The sequence below is a fragment of the Clytia hemisphaerica genome, unplaced genomic scaffold, assembly GCF_902728285.1.
Source record: "Clytia hemisphaerica strain Z4C2 unplaced genomic scaffold, Clytia hemisphaerica genome assembly, whole genome shotgun sequence".
NCBI lineage: Eukaryota > Metazoa > Cnidaria > Hydrozoa > Leptothecata > Clytiidae > Clytia > Clytia hemisphaerica.
This window is the reverse complement of record NW_027103373.1, coordinates 220,805-237,077: the sequence shown is the minus strand read 5'-3', so window position 1 is coordinate 237,077 and position 16,273 is coordinate 220,805. Positions and strand designations below refer to the sequence as shown.

Sequence of the window (16,273 nt, the reverse complement as noted above, 5' to 3'; positions counted from 1 at the left end):
GAACCATCCACTGAAACCAGTTAAGCAGCCTTTTGAGCCTAATCCTTCAGTATCTTGCGAAGGCGATGTTGTATTATTGCTCTATGTCAAAAATTTTCTAACATTCAATTTTATTTACCAAAAATTTCCCATTTCTTTAGACCTCATCAATTTTATAGACAATAATTAAAAAATCTTGAAAGTTGCTGATAACCCAGGATAAGTATTAGTTATCGCATAGTGCAGAGTGCAATATGAGATTATATTTTTCGAGTTCTTTTATTTTTGCTCTTTATTTTAGGCGAGTGAAAATAACAGCAAAAAAAAAAGAACGAGAAAAATAAATTCATATAGCACGAGGCACTATGTGATAACTGGTTTATCGTATGAAGTGCAAAAAAGTTTTGTTTTACATCTTTGATGGATCGAAAAAGAAAGGTTAAATTTTTTCAAACATCCACCTCTGCCTATACAATGCACTGCACTTTTTATTTCAATAGTAGTACTCAAAATCAAAACCAACATTAGAATGTTTTGTCTCCTCAAAAAAACTGAAGAAGAAAACAATTTTTGGTTTGTTTTGATTTTCATGACATTCCAAAAAACATTCTAATGTGCGTTTTCAAACAAGTTCAATTTTGAAAATCTTGGCTTCGATCTACCATTTTAAATTTCTCGTTTGTATTTGCACCGTTTCCCTTCAATATTTGTACTGTTTTTGGGACTTATCTGCACTGTTTTTGGTGAATAATACGCTTATGTATTTGTTCTACGCCAATCAGATTGCTCATATTTTTTGCACCATACAATAACCCCTGATTTGACTTTTTTCTGTTTATACCCAAAATTATGAAAAATATAAAATACATAATCCTTGTCAAAGTTTTCAACAGTTCAACAGTCTTTTTATGTATAATGATCTATGGCCTTTAGTGTGATCTATGGCTAAAATTCAGCCTTATAACTGAAAATTGCCATGCCCTTTCCACTGATACTATTTAATCAAATCAAAAGAGCGCCGATAACACCTTGCTATGTGCACACATTTTTAAAAAAGTCATATTTTTTATCTTTTTAAAGTTACTGAGGGAAATGAAAATCAAAGATTGTAAATATCTTGGAAAAAAAACAACAACAAAAATGCAAGGTATGAGAGTATAAATCACATGAAAGACCAGAAAAATACCTGCACAAATACCTCTAAAAGTATTTGGAATAAAAATATTACTGTATACAATCAACAGATAGACCAAGAGTACAGAGTAGTTTGTTCCAGTTGGCACACTCTTTAGGCTGCACAATACACTTTTTGTAGGACTTTTGGTATTTTGACTCTAAAAATTAGGGGCAAAAATATACATAATGACTATATTATATTCATAATCGTAAGATTATGTCATGATAACCTGATAGCTTATCAATTACTCATTGCCTAATGTTTTCATTTGCTAATTCTTAGAGTAAAAATGGTACAGTGTCATATGAACAATTGATTAGTACTGTCTCTTTTTAAATATTTTCAAATTTCTATTTTATGCAGCCGTTTGATAGCACAGCATTAGTAGGCCAGGCTCAGAACCATAGATGAAAGTTACTTTGGTGATTTGAACTGGGGTCAAATCTACTATTTTGAAAAATTTCAAGGCGTTCTGAGCATTAGCTACTTTTCTACACAAGGTAACTCCTCCTATGTCGATGTCCCTTAAAAACAATAACAGTGAGTAGCATGTATTACATTATGGGATATGGGTAATACCATTTTGACTCCCCCTGACCAACCTTTTAATCATATCTATAAGAAGGGTGTTGGAATTAGATGAGGAATGTCAACATTAGACCAACTCAAGGTTTTTGGAGTCATTACGTAATAGCAGATTATGTCTTATTGATTAATTTTTATCTTTATTGATTTTGCTATACAAATATCTGCTTGTTAGACTAGAAGTCATTTGACATTCGCAGACTTTGCAACCTAATGATTGCATATGTACTTTTAAGAAGCCTGTCTATAGCTTGTCTGCGGTTGGTATTGACCGTAGCATACTAAGACAACGGCGTATACTTCAATCTCTTAATATACTAAGATATTTGATTCATGTTGTAGTATACTGAGAGGTTGTAGTATGCTAAGAGATTGATGTCTTAGAATGCTAAAGAGTGCGACAATTTTCTCAGCAATGTCAATGAAGACAGCGCAAGAGTTAATTTAGAAGTCTATTTAGAATTATACCTCAAACCAATTGTACAGGTCCTTTTCACAAATATTCGATTCGTTAGATCATAGTTGTTTATGGGAGAATGCAACTATTTCAATTACTTTTTTTTATTATTTACAATCGTATTGAATACCGTAGGTTGGTCTAATGTTGACATCCCTCCACATCCCTCTTCTAATTCTGACACCCAGTTTTAGAGATAGGAATAATAGGAAGGTTGGAATTGCTGATGGAAACTATTCTCTATTTAAGCAATTACTTTTTTATTTTCTGGTTTACAGACATTATGAGGAAAAGTTTTGGACAGGAGGATGAAAAAAAATAAAAATGAAATTGATGTTTAAATTTTTTTTTATTTTCTCTTTTAAAATCAGAAATCAGAGGAAATAATGAAATAAAATTTTATGAAATTTGCTAAGTATCTAAATAAGTCTCTCTTCAACAACTCTTCTTCTTAGCACATATGCAGGAAAAATGTACTCTTGGAGTTGGAGTCTTTGTGGATAGGGAAATTCCATGGGGAAGTTCCCTGAAATTAAGGGAAGGATCAAAGTATCTTTACATTGGCAGAATAGAGCACAGCTGTGTTAGATCATTTAACCCCCTCTCTTTTCTCTTCTTTTCTTTTGTTTTCATGTTTAAGTAAAGGTTTTTATATTTCTTTCTTCTTTTTTGAAGGTCGGAGGAGAAAAAGTAAATAAAAGTTTTTGAAATCTCCATTTTATTTATTTTTTATTTTGGCAAAAATAACGTTGACGGGTCCGTAAACCAATCAATAAAAAAGTATTTGCCTTAGCGACCAGAGTGTAGAGAGGAAAAACCTTTTGTCTATCAATGATCCCAACTTTCCTAATATTCCTATTTCTAAAACTGGGTCTGGGAATTAGAAGAGGGATGTCAACATTAAACCAACTTAAGGTACCTTCGATTGTATCAAATATCCAGACAGAACTAATTGATAAATTCCATTATCGAAGTAATCGATAATGATTGAAGTAATGAGCATTCCATCACTGATGAAATCGATAGGTGGTCACTGACCACCTTCAATTATTATCAATCATTATTGATTACTTCAATCACAATCGAATGTTCGATTAGTACCGTCTAGAAATATGTTTCCTATGGCAGCGCGTCAGAATCTGAACCGAGTTTGTCTCGCCCTTCATCAAAAACACATGATTCACAGGCGAAAACTACTTTTGTTTTCTCCAACCAATCAGAATGCACAATATGAGTTACTTGAATAAACCCAGGGCGAGAACACACACAAAATGGTTGGATAATTACTGAAATTTATTATGGGCTTGTGCTTCTTTTTGTGCTTTGGTTTGCGGTCAATGCATATTTCGATTTAAAAGCCTACTCAGTGCGAAAGAGAAATCATGTATTTTTTAATACGCCGTTCATTAACTCAAATCAAATGAGTTTGGAGGTTCGGGGAAATGGTGGCCGAATTGCTGTCCCATGTGTTGTCAGATAGTCCTAAGTTAGAGCAGTTGACGGTATTGAAAGTATCAATAACAATCAAAGTAAGTGCTCAAACGGTTATTGCCAGATAGTGTCAATAGAACTTCAAGCAAAAACCAATTGAACGTTATGGAACACAATCAAATAATTGCGATTCGATTGTCAAACGTAATCGAATCTCAATTGAACGGCCAATTCCTGGGTAATATTTGACATTGATTGTCAATTACATTCGATTAATCTTCAATTTCGTTCGATTACAATTATGTTTGATGAGTTTGATTGTGATTAAATTAGATTGGATCACTCTGTTAGAGCCTTTTAGCGTGGGCTAAAAAATAAATTCTAAATCAATCGAATGTGATCAAACATAATCAAACATAATCAAATACAATCGGATGTAATCGAACGGCAAATCCTGGGTAATATTCGATTGCGATTCAATCGCATTTGACAATTGAATTGCAATTATTTGATTGTGTTCAATTGTTCAATTGTTTCATTGTTCAAGGACCCTGCCGATGCGCCGGACTGTCTGGTGTATTTCTCCGGTGGCTTAAAGTATCCTTTCGCTACACGCAGTGTCAGTCCGGTGTTGCATACAGGGAATTTTCGGACATTTATGAAACAAAAAATTAAGAAACACCGAACGCACCGAACGCACATGTCCAATGTTTTGATTGTCCGGTGGAAAAAAATATCCTTCTCCTACACCGGACATCTGACTTCCTTAAGTCCAGTGTAGAGATTGTCCGGTGGTAAAAAAAAATTCTCATTTTACACCAGACTTTCATGTGTCCGATGTTTGTCCTATTGTGTTCAATTGCGTTCAATTGATTTGGCGTTCGATTCGTTCGATTGACACCGTGTCTGGTTATCGAGAGTCTTCAAAGGGTTGCTAAGAAAGGGATCAAATACTCACAATTTTTTTGAAATTTTTGTACTTGAAATTTGATGACTGTTAATCGATAAGTGGTCGTTCGATTACTTTGATCATTATCGATTACTTTGATAATCAAATTTATTAATTAGAACTTTCTGGTACCGTCAACTACTCTAACTTGGGACTATCTTACGCAACATGGGATGGCCATTCCACCACCATTTCACCGAACCTCCAAAGTCATTTGTTTTGAGTTAAATGAAAAGCGTATTGAAAAATACACGATTTCTCTTTCGCACCGAGTAGGCTTTTAAATCGAAATATGAAAAAAATCTGTAGTGAAACAGCGCGAATGTGCAGGAATGTGAGCGTTTGACGTCACTCGCACGTGCAAATTACACACTCGCTATTTGTTAAACTCATTGGCCGGTAGGTGGTTAGGTGGCGGGCGTTATCTAACTTTCCACTCGGACGGCGTCCGATCATTTTAAATGAAAACAAAAGTTAAAAAGGGTGCACTATCAGTGAAAGTTATCGTGACATGTTTATGATTGATAAACTTGGTGGAGTTATTGAAACAAATTTGTTGTCAAAGAGATTTAACGGTAAGTGAAAATACAGGCCAGATATCAACAAGTCCCATATGTTGCGTACACTCGTCCCAAGTTGGAGCAGTTGACGGTAGTATAGTACCAGACGATCTCAATCGAACGGAATCGACAATCGAACCAGTCAAACCAAATCGAATGCAATTGACCGATTGAATGAAATTCGATTGTCGAACGCAATCAAATCTCAATCAAACGTCAAAATTCTGGGTTATATTCGATTGGTTCGATTGTTGTTCAACTGGTTCGATTGTTGTTCGACTGGTTCGATTGTTGTTCGACTGGTTCGATCGTCGATTCCATACGATTGAGATCATCTGGCTTTACAGTCAGGCACATCCTGGCAAATGAACGGGGTGAGCATTTGCATGGGGTATTTGTCACCCAGTGTAAATGAGATAGGACATTTCAGGCTAAAAGCGTGAAAATGAATAAAAATGAACTTCAAACTGAAAATGGGAAAAAAGGAAGAAAACTGGGAACTTTATTTTTTCGTTAAAAGTTTCTTCAATCTTCGAAGACAAAATTGACCCATGGAAAAAAAATTTCATCTATGCAGTTCTTTGTCTTTGAAATGAAGAAAAATATTTCCAACCCGTTTCAATTGCGTGGGGTATTCAGTGCTACTACATCACTTTTGTTTTCGACCCCTTGCATTTGCCACCAATCGCAAGTGAAAAATACCCCGTTCATTTGCCAGGATGTGCCTGACTGCTTTATTCTTGCAGTTTCCCAACATCCAAGCTCTCAAACATCACGAGGCGAATGAAATTACTTTTGATTTCCCTTAGAAATTATGTGATGAACAATCCGGGGTCAATGAATTGACGATCGAACGCAATCGAACGCAATCGAACATCAATCGAACGCAATCGAATATCAATCGAATCTGAAAATCGCGGTAATATTTGATTAAGATTCAATTGCATTCGACAATCGAATTTCAATCGGTCGATTGCGTTCGATTTGGTTCGACTGGTTCAATCTTCGATTCCGTTCGATTGAGATCGTCTGGATAAAAACCTGACACTGACTGTGCTTCGCTTCAAAAATCTAAAAAAACACTTGAATTCTTTATTATTCTTTGAAAAGTAGGGAAATTTCAGCCAGCATTTCCTTCATTCGATTATTATACAATGAAATGTTGGCCTGAAAGAGAGAAAATAGAGACTAGGTTAAGTACCTATCTTGTCTTATTTGCTAGTCAGTATATAGGTAGCTATAAATGAACTTAGATATTTAAAAAAAACATGTAAAACTTTTTAGTTATTCTTACTCTTGGTTCTGATAAAGTGTAAGCGATGAAATGATGTGCTTGTGAAAGTAAAAAAGAGATTCTACCAAGGTTTTGGTGTTGTTTTTGTTGACCAGAGTGTGCGACCATTTTGTTTTCCTTCCACCACCATCGCTTTTTTTCTCGAACGAATTTTTTTCTCGGCTCGGTTTCGGTTTAGGCTGACCTGCTCAAAGTCTAACTTTTTTATCAAAATTACTTTAAACTTTATGATTCAAACCTTTGTTATTGTACTTTAAGCAAGTCACACGGGAAAAATTCTTCGTAACATCAAAACGAGGCTACCAAAACAAAAAATCCACGGCTTTCGAAAAATTGAAGTCAGAATTTGTGTCGCGCTGAGTGCTGAGCCTGGAGATCGCTGGAGGGTTGGCAGACAAAATTGTCAAAATAAGTTGTTTTAGTCTTGTTTTCACAGCAGTTTAACTCATTTTTCTCAAGAATATTTAATAAGTATAATATGATTAAGAGACATGGAAAATAATGATCCCAAGTTTCTACTCGTCACCGCGAACGTGGGTTCACTCTTCGAGGAGGTAGGGCTATACACAATTTTTCATTTAGTTTCCAATCATTAAAATGTATTAATGATTAGTTTCGACTTTTTTGCTTTCATACATAATTAGTTATGTCCACCTTTTTCATGAGCTATTGTTAGGCTTTTCCAAAAAAAGATTTCACCAACTTAATGATATTTTTGAAGTTTCGTTTGTACAGTTTGCAGCACTTTTTAATTAAAAATAGCTGCTTTATGGCTTTAGTGGACAGGAAGTGTGCAATAGTCTGATAGTAAACAGTATTGAATGTAAGGAGCTGCTATATCATATCAATTGACAAGAACCTATTTTTGATTTAGTATTTGCACCTTCCACATTATTGTGCTACTCAATTTTAAATGATTTCTAATAGCCCGTGTTTGGTTTTGCTTTGGAAGGAGGAGGGGAACAACATATTTATTTCGTTGTTTGTACATTTAGGTAGTAGCAAGTATATGTTGGTGACTAAAATAGACCTTTTGCTAGTATTTGTGATGTCAAGTTAAAAAGTTAAAAACTCCTGTTTTGATACTTGACTCGACTGGAGTTTTTATTTTTTAACTTATACAAAATGACATTGGATAGCAAAAGGTCTATGCTATCCTTGATTTGCTTAGTTGTTGTCATTTTCTGTAAAAATTTCTTCTTCTTCTAACATTTCAGTATGGAGAAGAGCTGCGTGCAAATTGGATATCTGCATTCCATAAGGTATTATTGTTTTCATTACTGCAAGATCTTTTCGAGCTACAAAATAGGATAAAATTCCAGCCCTCAAAGATCCTGTTAGTTGAATATAGTAATCCTGCATTTTTTATCCCTTTTCTCTGAAAAGAGTGTGTCAGATAAAAATTTAAAATTAGAATTATATAGAAGGTTAAAAAATCACTGATTAAAACATATTTTAGGTTTTAATTCTGAATCATTCAAAATTCTTTCTAACAAAATAGAGGGCTTTTAAAATATTGGGATTAAAACTTATCAGTATCATCTATTTCTGTTTCTGTTTCATGATATGATAATTCACAGGAGGTTTGCAAAACCTATTCTCACAAATAAAGGGATAGCCTTGATCCTATAATATGAAACATGAATTATAATATTTAGGATTTTGAAAATAATAGTTGTGACTATGTAACTAAATTCATCATAATCTTTTCATTCTCATTATATAGCTAATTTCAGAAAACGAGCCTGCTCTGATTGCTCTTCATTTACAAGAAGTTGGAGGGAAAAGTCATGATGTTTCTCAAGATATTGTCAAAAACTTTTTCCAGTTAGTTTTAATTGATGCATTTTATAAATCACTTGAAAAATTATATTCACTAAATCTCTACAAAAAAGTTGAATAAAAAGTACATACACCATACACCCTACCCCCTTGATATTTAATTGTCATTTTTCAACTTGAAATGAACTCTATGTATCTCTATCTCTCTCTAAAATTAAGAATTTGCATATTGCATGCTTATAACTCAAACTCAATGTTAAAGGTTTATTGTAAATTGGTGGTCTACAATCCCAATCTAATTCTGTCACTCTTCTTTAGAGATAGAAGGTTAGAATCACTGATTGAAAAAATTTTCTTTTCTTAGCAGCCTACTGTATAGGAAAAATCTTTTCAAATCAGGGATCCCCATCCTAACTTTTTATATCTTTCTCATCCCTAAAGAAGGATGTCAGAAAAAGAAAAGGAGTTGTGCTGATAAGATCAACTTACACAGTACCCTTTAAATGTGACAACTTTGTATGACTGAGTCTATTTTTTTTATGTATAAATAATAACTTTTCTTTTGCCAAACAGGGATTTATATGAGCCAGAATATTTCGATGATTATTACAGTGTCCAAAGTTTTGTAGATGAAGAATATGTTGATGTCAAATACACTGTAAGATTTTTTGATTTGTTTTTATCGAATTTGTTTTATATTAATATTTGAACAAAATGAAATTTAATTTTATTACTGAGAAACTCTTTAGCCCTAACCATCAAGCAGAGTCTCACACCTTAGAGTCTTTTTTTCTCGGGAGATTTCAGCGAATGACCACACATTTGGCATTGATTCCTTTAAAAGAGATTATTTCCCATTATGAAATTTTTAAGTACAGACATAACAATAAATATTATATTAAATCATTTTTTTTTCAATTCATTGAAACAGCTTTTTTTAAGTCAATTTTCTTGCCATACTGGTCAAACACTAGGAAAGCCAACCTTTTAGATCATTTTTAAGCTTCAAGGGAATCAAATTTTAGAGTAAAGAATGCAGTTTTCAAGGGTCAATCACTTTAAGAGTGTTCCTCTTAAAACATAGTATTATTTTCTCACGTAAGATATATTTGATCTACAGGCAATGGGATGTTCTTATTTCATTCATAAATCCTTGAAAGGACACCTTCAACAATGGAATTTTCACGGTATGTTTATCTTTCAATTGATTTGTAAACAATATATGATGCAAGCTTAACATTGGATTGCTTTCCCTTGTCAAACAAATTAATCAACTGTTTGTTTTGTTACGCTTTTCTACTACTACTGTGTTTACCTTTATCAAAACCCTGGAATAGTTTTTATCAGAACTCTGGAATAGTTTTAACCTCAGGCTTATTTTACAACTAAGTGATAGTTCTATTACCCAATGGAGGTGCTATTTAAGCAAAATGAATTTTCATTAAAAATTTCATTGTAATGATAGCAGGTGAATCAGTTTTACCCACTATTCTTTTCACAGAAATTAATAAAATGTTCTAAACACTGTTACTGTGCCTTTTATGTCATTTAAAAGAAAACTAAAATAGGTTATTTATCAATCAAACAATCTTTTATTTTAGATTGATTGTATTTTCCTTCATAACAAAACTTGTCTAGGGTCATAGTGAAAAATGAGCCAACACAAATATTAAAATGAGATCTTTTTTGTGTATAACCTAAAGATTCCATCAATGAAGGTTTTTTTGCCAAAGAACTAGCAAAATCAATTTTGGTTTTATACTCAAACAACTCTATCTTTGAATAACATGCTTATAAATGAAATAAAATAAATCCTTCAAGTCCTATGAGAAAATTATTGGGTAAAAAGGTTGATAAGAAACTCACACTTTAAATTTTGAATTATTTTTATTCTTCTATAGGGGTAATTTCTTGTTCGTTAATATGAGATCATTTAAACATGATCACATTTCCAGCCCTGTGAATTCAGACAAAGTCATATCGGCACGCAAGTGCCGACCAAAACGGGCCGTAAGCCGGCAAAATTTTGCCGACCTAGAGGTCATTTTAGGTCGGCAAAGCCGTCCTAAGTAGCTTGTTTAGGTCGGCAAAGACGAACTAACAAATTCAGCTGCTCTATAATTGTGTTAATAAGTTTTATGTTTTATAAAGAGAATGGAATAAGGCTCGATTATCATGTGTTATCAAATGATAACACAATTTTAGATTAACCTAACAAATAATATTTTTCCTCATCGGCTTTGCCGACCCAAAACATTTCTTTTGTCGGCACGCCTACCTAGAGTGTAAATTACGTCGGCAATTTAAAGCCGACTTCAGCTCAAGTTACGTCGGCTTGCATGTCGGCATTGCCAAATGCCGACCTGGATTCACAGGGCTGCATTTCTGCCTTTGCACTGTCAGAGTTTCTTTGTGTGGTTGAGTGTTTTTATGTTCTAAATCGTCATTTACCAGGCAAAATTCCAAGCATTAGTCACTGGCCGTTTTTTGGATTAGAAATTGAGTTTTGACCGATTGTAACCACCATAAGTGGTCGATGCTTGTCAAAGGCCCTCGAAACATGTTAGGGATGTCTCTTAACCTTTCGTGAAATATTTATTTTCAAGGAATTTTAATCATAAAGAGAATTTAGAAATAAAGGAGTTTTAATCATGAAGGGAAAATAATTCTGTCATTGTTCACCATCTACATATTATTTTCAACATTTTTGTGATACAAAGACAAAAATAGAATTCTTCAAATATTGATTTTCAAAACTCAATTGAGTATTTTGGCCATTAAACGGCCACAAAAAAGTGCTTGGAATTTTCACTGTTTACCAATATATATGTAGGCAAAATGTTTTTTTAAGCTCCCTGTTCCTTTTAGAGAAACGTTTTGTGGTTGCTGCTGAGGGAAGAGAAATAAACCAAATCACTTCAGATACGCTATTTTTACAGAAATACAAATTCCCATTATCCTGTTATTCAAAAGTAAGTCTTTCTGTCTCTTTTACTAACAGAAAGTTATATTTTAAAGTACACTTTCATTGAATTTTCAGATCTTTTAAATTTTGAATTTGTATTTGCTGAAGAAACAGCATGAGAAATAAAAAAAAAAATTATTTTTCAGAGCAGCATCAAATTCAATGTTTTTGGATGTATTTTGTAATGTTTTCCCCGCCAATTTCTTTATTCAAATTGGTATCACGTCTTATGTCTATTGAGTTAGAAAGACTTTTATACCTTCTACTTTTAAAGAGTTTTCTGTGCTTAACTTGTCTCTTTATTGTTTTTTAGAATCAAACTAGACTTCCAAGGAAAGGATTCACATGTAGCAAATGGAGGCTATTTAACAAAGTTTTTGTGCTTTTGAACATTCATTTAACTCATGATGCCTGCAATATTGAAATTACAAGACAGGTAAAACAGGGGAACTATTTTCTTTGTCATTTGAGAAACCTTTCAAAACTATATTTTCTCTTTCTACTTTTTGGATTAAGTTTTGATACAAGTTGTAAGATTCTTTATACTAATTGTAAAATTTAATAAGATTAGAAAAAATTATTATTTATGACAAGTTTTAATAGCATTGCATTATAGAAATGAATTTATCTCAAGCCATTTTAAGTTTTGATTTTTTTGTTACAGTCACCAACCAAATATTCAGGATACAGGAGGAGGTCACTTGAATACATGCTTGACAGGTATGACATAGAACTCTTGTAATTATGTAACTGAGATTGAGAATTGATCAATAAATTTTTTTACTGAACACCATGGTTATCCTCAGGGTTTCTGCCGGATCTGAAAAACATTGAAAATCCATTAAATTTTGTTAAAAAAGGGAAAAACCCTTGAAAAAATATGACTCAAAAACATTGAAAATTCACTAAATTTGGTAAAAAAGCCTTGAAAATGGGGAAAAATTCTGCCGATTCTGGATACCTGTTTCGTTCGTTTCATTCTGGGAATCTTTTATTCTAGTTTCTTTTATGCTTGAGATATTAAATGGGTTAAACAAGTATAGTTGATTATAATATCTTAGATACACACGTTCTTTTGATTTTCATTTCTTCATTTTCAGACTGAAAACATTACAGAGTGACCATCAGATGATGTTTGGTGATTTCAATGTTCGGCCGGATACAAAAGCTCTTTTAGAGGTTTGTTAAAATGAAATTTTGAACTTTAGTAGGTGATGTCATGAATGGCTGGGTGATCATTATGTTATGTAGATTATGTTTTAGCTTCTAGACATTCACCAGTTCGTCTTCTTATCTATTCATCTTTTTTTTCGCTTATATAAAGCAGTGGAAATTATTGCCTTTTTTTTAAATGTGCATGTAAAAACTTATGAATACTGAAATCCCATTAATTTTTGCCGCCTGTTTTTGTACACTAGGTTTCACAAAAATTATAAGGTGTGCGAATTAGTAATCGTAATAAATGTGTAGAAATCTCTTCTAAGGGCTCTTTTTAAGGGATGTAAGTGGGTGGGATGTACGATCCAGCTAGTATGCTGGTATTTGTGTCTTTTTTGCCCTCTTTACCTATGTTTTTTTCAAAAACACTCAAAAAATGGCCCCGAAATTGCAAGATGCGCCAAAATCAATAGAATTATAGGTATGCGTTTTTAGATATTTTTCCGAATTAGGCACAAAATTTATCAGCCATCTCCTCCATTTTCCTAGTATTTGATGGACAGTAAAGCAGTGCGCCATACATTGGGTGCTGAGAGTGAAGATGCCAAACCACATACTGTCATTTATAGAAGTTGCAATGGATCTACTAAGGTATCTTTTCAAGTACAGTGGACTCTCTCTAATTCGATATTCAAGGGACCAGAATGTTTTTCAAATTTTAAAGCCTAAGTTTAAAAAATATGCAAAATGATTTTCTCCATTTGTAGACTCCGAGAATAAAATTTCAGGATATCTGTTTTTACTGGTTTTGAGATCAACTGACTGTATGTTATACCATCAACAATTTTGTGTTATTTAGGATCTGTTGAGAATCAAGGAGCGATTATTCGAGTTCAGTGATTACGAAGCTTTCGATGGATCTCATCAAACGGAAATCTTAAAGTTTGATAAAGAGCTGGATTGGCTATTAAACGATAAATTTGCCGAATTACCGATCAGTTTTCGTCCAACGTAAGTGTATTAGTAATATTATTTTATGGAGGTTTTCTTTGAAGAACATAAGAACAGAATATTAAGAACATCGACAGGCTTCAAAAAAATTGGATGTTTTTATTAAAAAAAATGTGGTTTCTTCCTCGTTTTTTGGGCTTTTTGTTTTTCTCGCTTTTTGCATTTCTCGTGAATGAAGAATTCGTTCACTAAATTTCCCTGTCCATACATTTTGTCTGATATTATCTGTAAAGATTCATTTTGGCTTAATTTATTCAAATCATCAATTAATTATACTGATTAATATAAAGATTTTACTTTCCTTTTACTTTTCCCCATAATAGTTATCCTCACAAGGAAAACCCGAAAGATATTGGAACATATTCCTTCGCTAACGTCAGGTAAAAAAAATATGTTTGAGAAAAATTCATTTGTGAGAAATTTTCCGCGATTATAAGACGGGTTTTTCGTTCGAGCACATATGTGTGTCGGCTACATGAAAAATATAAAGATAAGTAATATTTTAAAAGAGAGAAACAGTTTCAATCAATCAGAAAAGGAAAATATCCATATTGAAAAAAAACTGTCATAAACTTCACCAAAAAGGAAATTATTTTTATCAAATTTCTTCCCACTTCAAGTTTTCTCACATGCATCAATATTTTTCCAAAGCCTTTGACCATGAAAGATTCATAGAAAATGCATCAAAGCAAACACTATTTTTTGTAAAAAAACAAAAAATTGTAAAAGCAGCAAATAGACAAAACAAAAATAAAGCAATTGTTTCTGGTGAAATCTCTGTCATCTTTACGTGACTTCATCGCAGCTTTCAGACTTAGCTGAATTCATATTCATCGCTTTTTCATGACAATTTTTCGTTGATTACAGTACTCTATATTATCATTACATTTTCTTTGTGTATGAGAAAGAAATCTTCTTTTGTAGATGTCCTTCATGGTGCGACAGGATACTTATTGATCAAGAACTAGACAATCAACTATCTGTGAGTTTTATGTTTTTTTAAGTCTCAATAAGGGTACGAGTTCGACAGCGTGACGTTATTAGCCCGTTTTTTCCGTTGGTTTTTCGGTGCTTGAAGAAAATAGTGCTCAAACATGCCATATGGTGATATGATATGGATTTTAGTAATTTTTACTGTAGGTGTTGACCTAAGAAAACCTAACCTAAGAAAATGCGTCGGTATTCGATTTTCACGCCCCCTCCAATAATACCTTAGTACTTCCGTTTCTATAAATTCATTACATAGTGTTTATGTTTGCAAACACATTGTTTTAATGTGGGGTTTTCATATCGATTTCGCATCCCTAAAAGATCACAGTTTTGGAAGCTCAAACACTATGTCCATCATGTTGTGAATGGTTTATTAAAAATCACTGAACAAATTTAATGAATAATGATTAAATTCGGGAAGAATATCCGAAAAGAAATCATTTGAAAAAGTTTCAAATCTTTGACTTGTCGACTACTCTTTTCATCGATAGAAATCTACAATGGTTTACGACACGTTTGGTGAAGATGTTGCATTGGGCGATCATAAGGTATGTTTGATTATGGATTTCTTTTCATTGCTATTTATTCCTTCGATTTTACGTTGAAGTAATCAATTTCGCTGTAAAAAGGCGAAAAAGGTTAAATTTTTCTTTTTGACCCCTAGCCCAATTTATTACACATCTTGTTTACGCTTTGTGTGTTTACTTTTAAACTCTTTTTTCTCTTTATTTTAGCCTGTGTTCTTGGCGTTACATTTCACTTCTGGTTTGCAGGCAAACCATTGAAAAGTACATTAAATGTTTTTAGATGACGTAATGTTACATATATTATTTTGTCTTCGTTGCATTTTACCCCTGGATGTGCGTTTTTAATGTTTAATATATATATTTTATGACTAGAGAAGTATTTGGAGACCGAGAGATTTTTCAGCTTTGTACATATTTTAAGGTTTCACTCTCTACCAATGTAAATATATTTTACGTTTTGGTTTTTCTCTCAACTAATATCCAATCTTTTAAGTTGGCCTGAATGCTTCGTTTATTCTCAAGAAATCTGAGTCTGCTTATGGTTATAAAAACATATACTTCCAAAGAAGAAAGCGTTTACTTTGGCAAACCCGTTGCGAAATTTTTAGTCGAGACTTTTTTCGGAGCAAAATAATAAATTTTCTTCGAATATTCGCACTAAAAAAAACTCTTTAAACTTTTTTATTTTCTGAATATCTTTATTATAAAAATGTTATTATCCTAGTACAGTATGTAGTAAATAAAATAATTATTTAAGACAATAGAAAAATTTTAAATATAAAAAAGGGTTTGGGAACGACCCCTCTTTTACAACAAGTAGTACATATTTATATGTACACCTTCACACCTGCACATATTTGTAAGATGATATTATATGTATGTAACAGACAACAATCGTATGTAATAGAGTATTATATCTTAGTGTATTATTTTCATGACTAGCTCCCTTACCAGCTAGCACACTAACGTCTATCGAACGTCCAGAACGTACAGAAAACGTTAAATGAACGTCAAAACAGCGTTGTGTGTTAGCTGGGTTACTGCTAACAAATTAAAACCTACATTTGTTCTACAAACAAAGCACATATCCCATGACGTCCTTTCAAGCATCCAGATACATTTTCTTCCAAATGAAATGAATAAAAGAAATTTTTTCATACCAGATTATACTTTGTAATGAGAAACACGTATCTCGTTCTAACACTTGAACTCATGACCCCTCGCTCATCACGAGTCAACTGTTTGAAATTTCGCTAAATGAAAAAAATGTGTCGAAACTATTTTTTTAGACGGAAATATATCTAACTCTATTTATTTTCATGCTACTTTATTTTATCACTAATATTTTTGTTGTTTAATGTTACTTTTTATTTTTATTTGACTTTTTCTTTGGATATGATTTTTTTCT

At 32.8% G+C, this 16,273-nt stretch overlaps 1 protein-coding gene across 2 annotated transcripts; it reads left to right on the top strand.

Annotated features, from left to right (window-relative positions):
- The first annotated feature begins 6,764 nt into the window (after positions 1-6,764).
- LOC136824092 (inositol polyphosphate-5-phosphatase A-like) lies at positions 6,765-15,911 on the top strand. Of its 2 annotated transcripts, XM_067080257.1 has the most exons (15): positions 6,766-6,986; positions 7,650-7,694; positions 8,159-8,259; positions 8,788-8,872; positions 9,335-9,401; positions 11,083-11,186; positions 11,493-11,615; positions 11,844-11,899; positions 12,280-12,358; positions 12,887-12,988; positions 13,197-13,348; positions 13,672-13,728; positions 14,273-14,330; positions 14,830-14,886; positions 15,073-15,911. In XM_067080257.1, the coding sequence occupies exons 1-15, from the start codon at positions 6,924-6,926 to the stop codon at positions 15,121-15,123; spliced, it is 1,200 nt and encodes a 399-aa protein (XP_066936358.1). In that variant the 5' UTR covers positions 6,766-6,923; the 3' UTR covers positions 15,124-15,911. The 2 variants fall into 2 exon arrangements, with proteins under 2 accessions (XP_066936363.1, XP_066936358.1); XM_067080262.1 differs by lacking the exon at positions 8,159-8,259 and having other exon boundaries at positions 6,765-6,986.
- Positions 15,912-16,273: the final 362 nt, after the last annotated feature.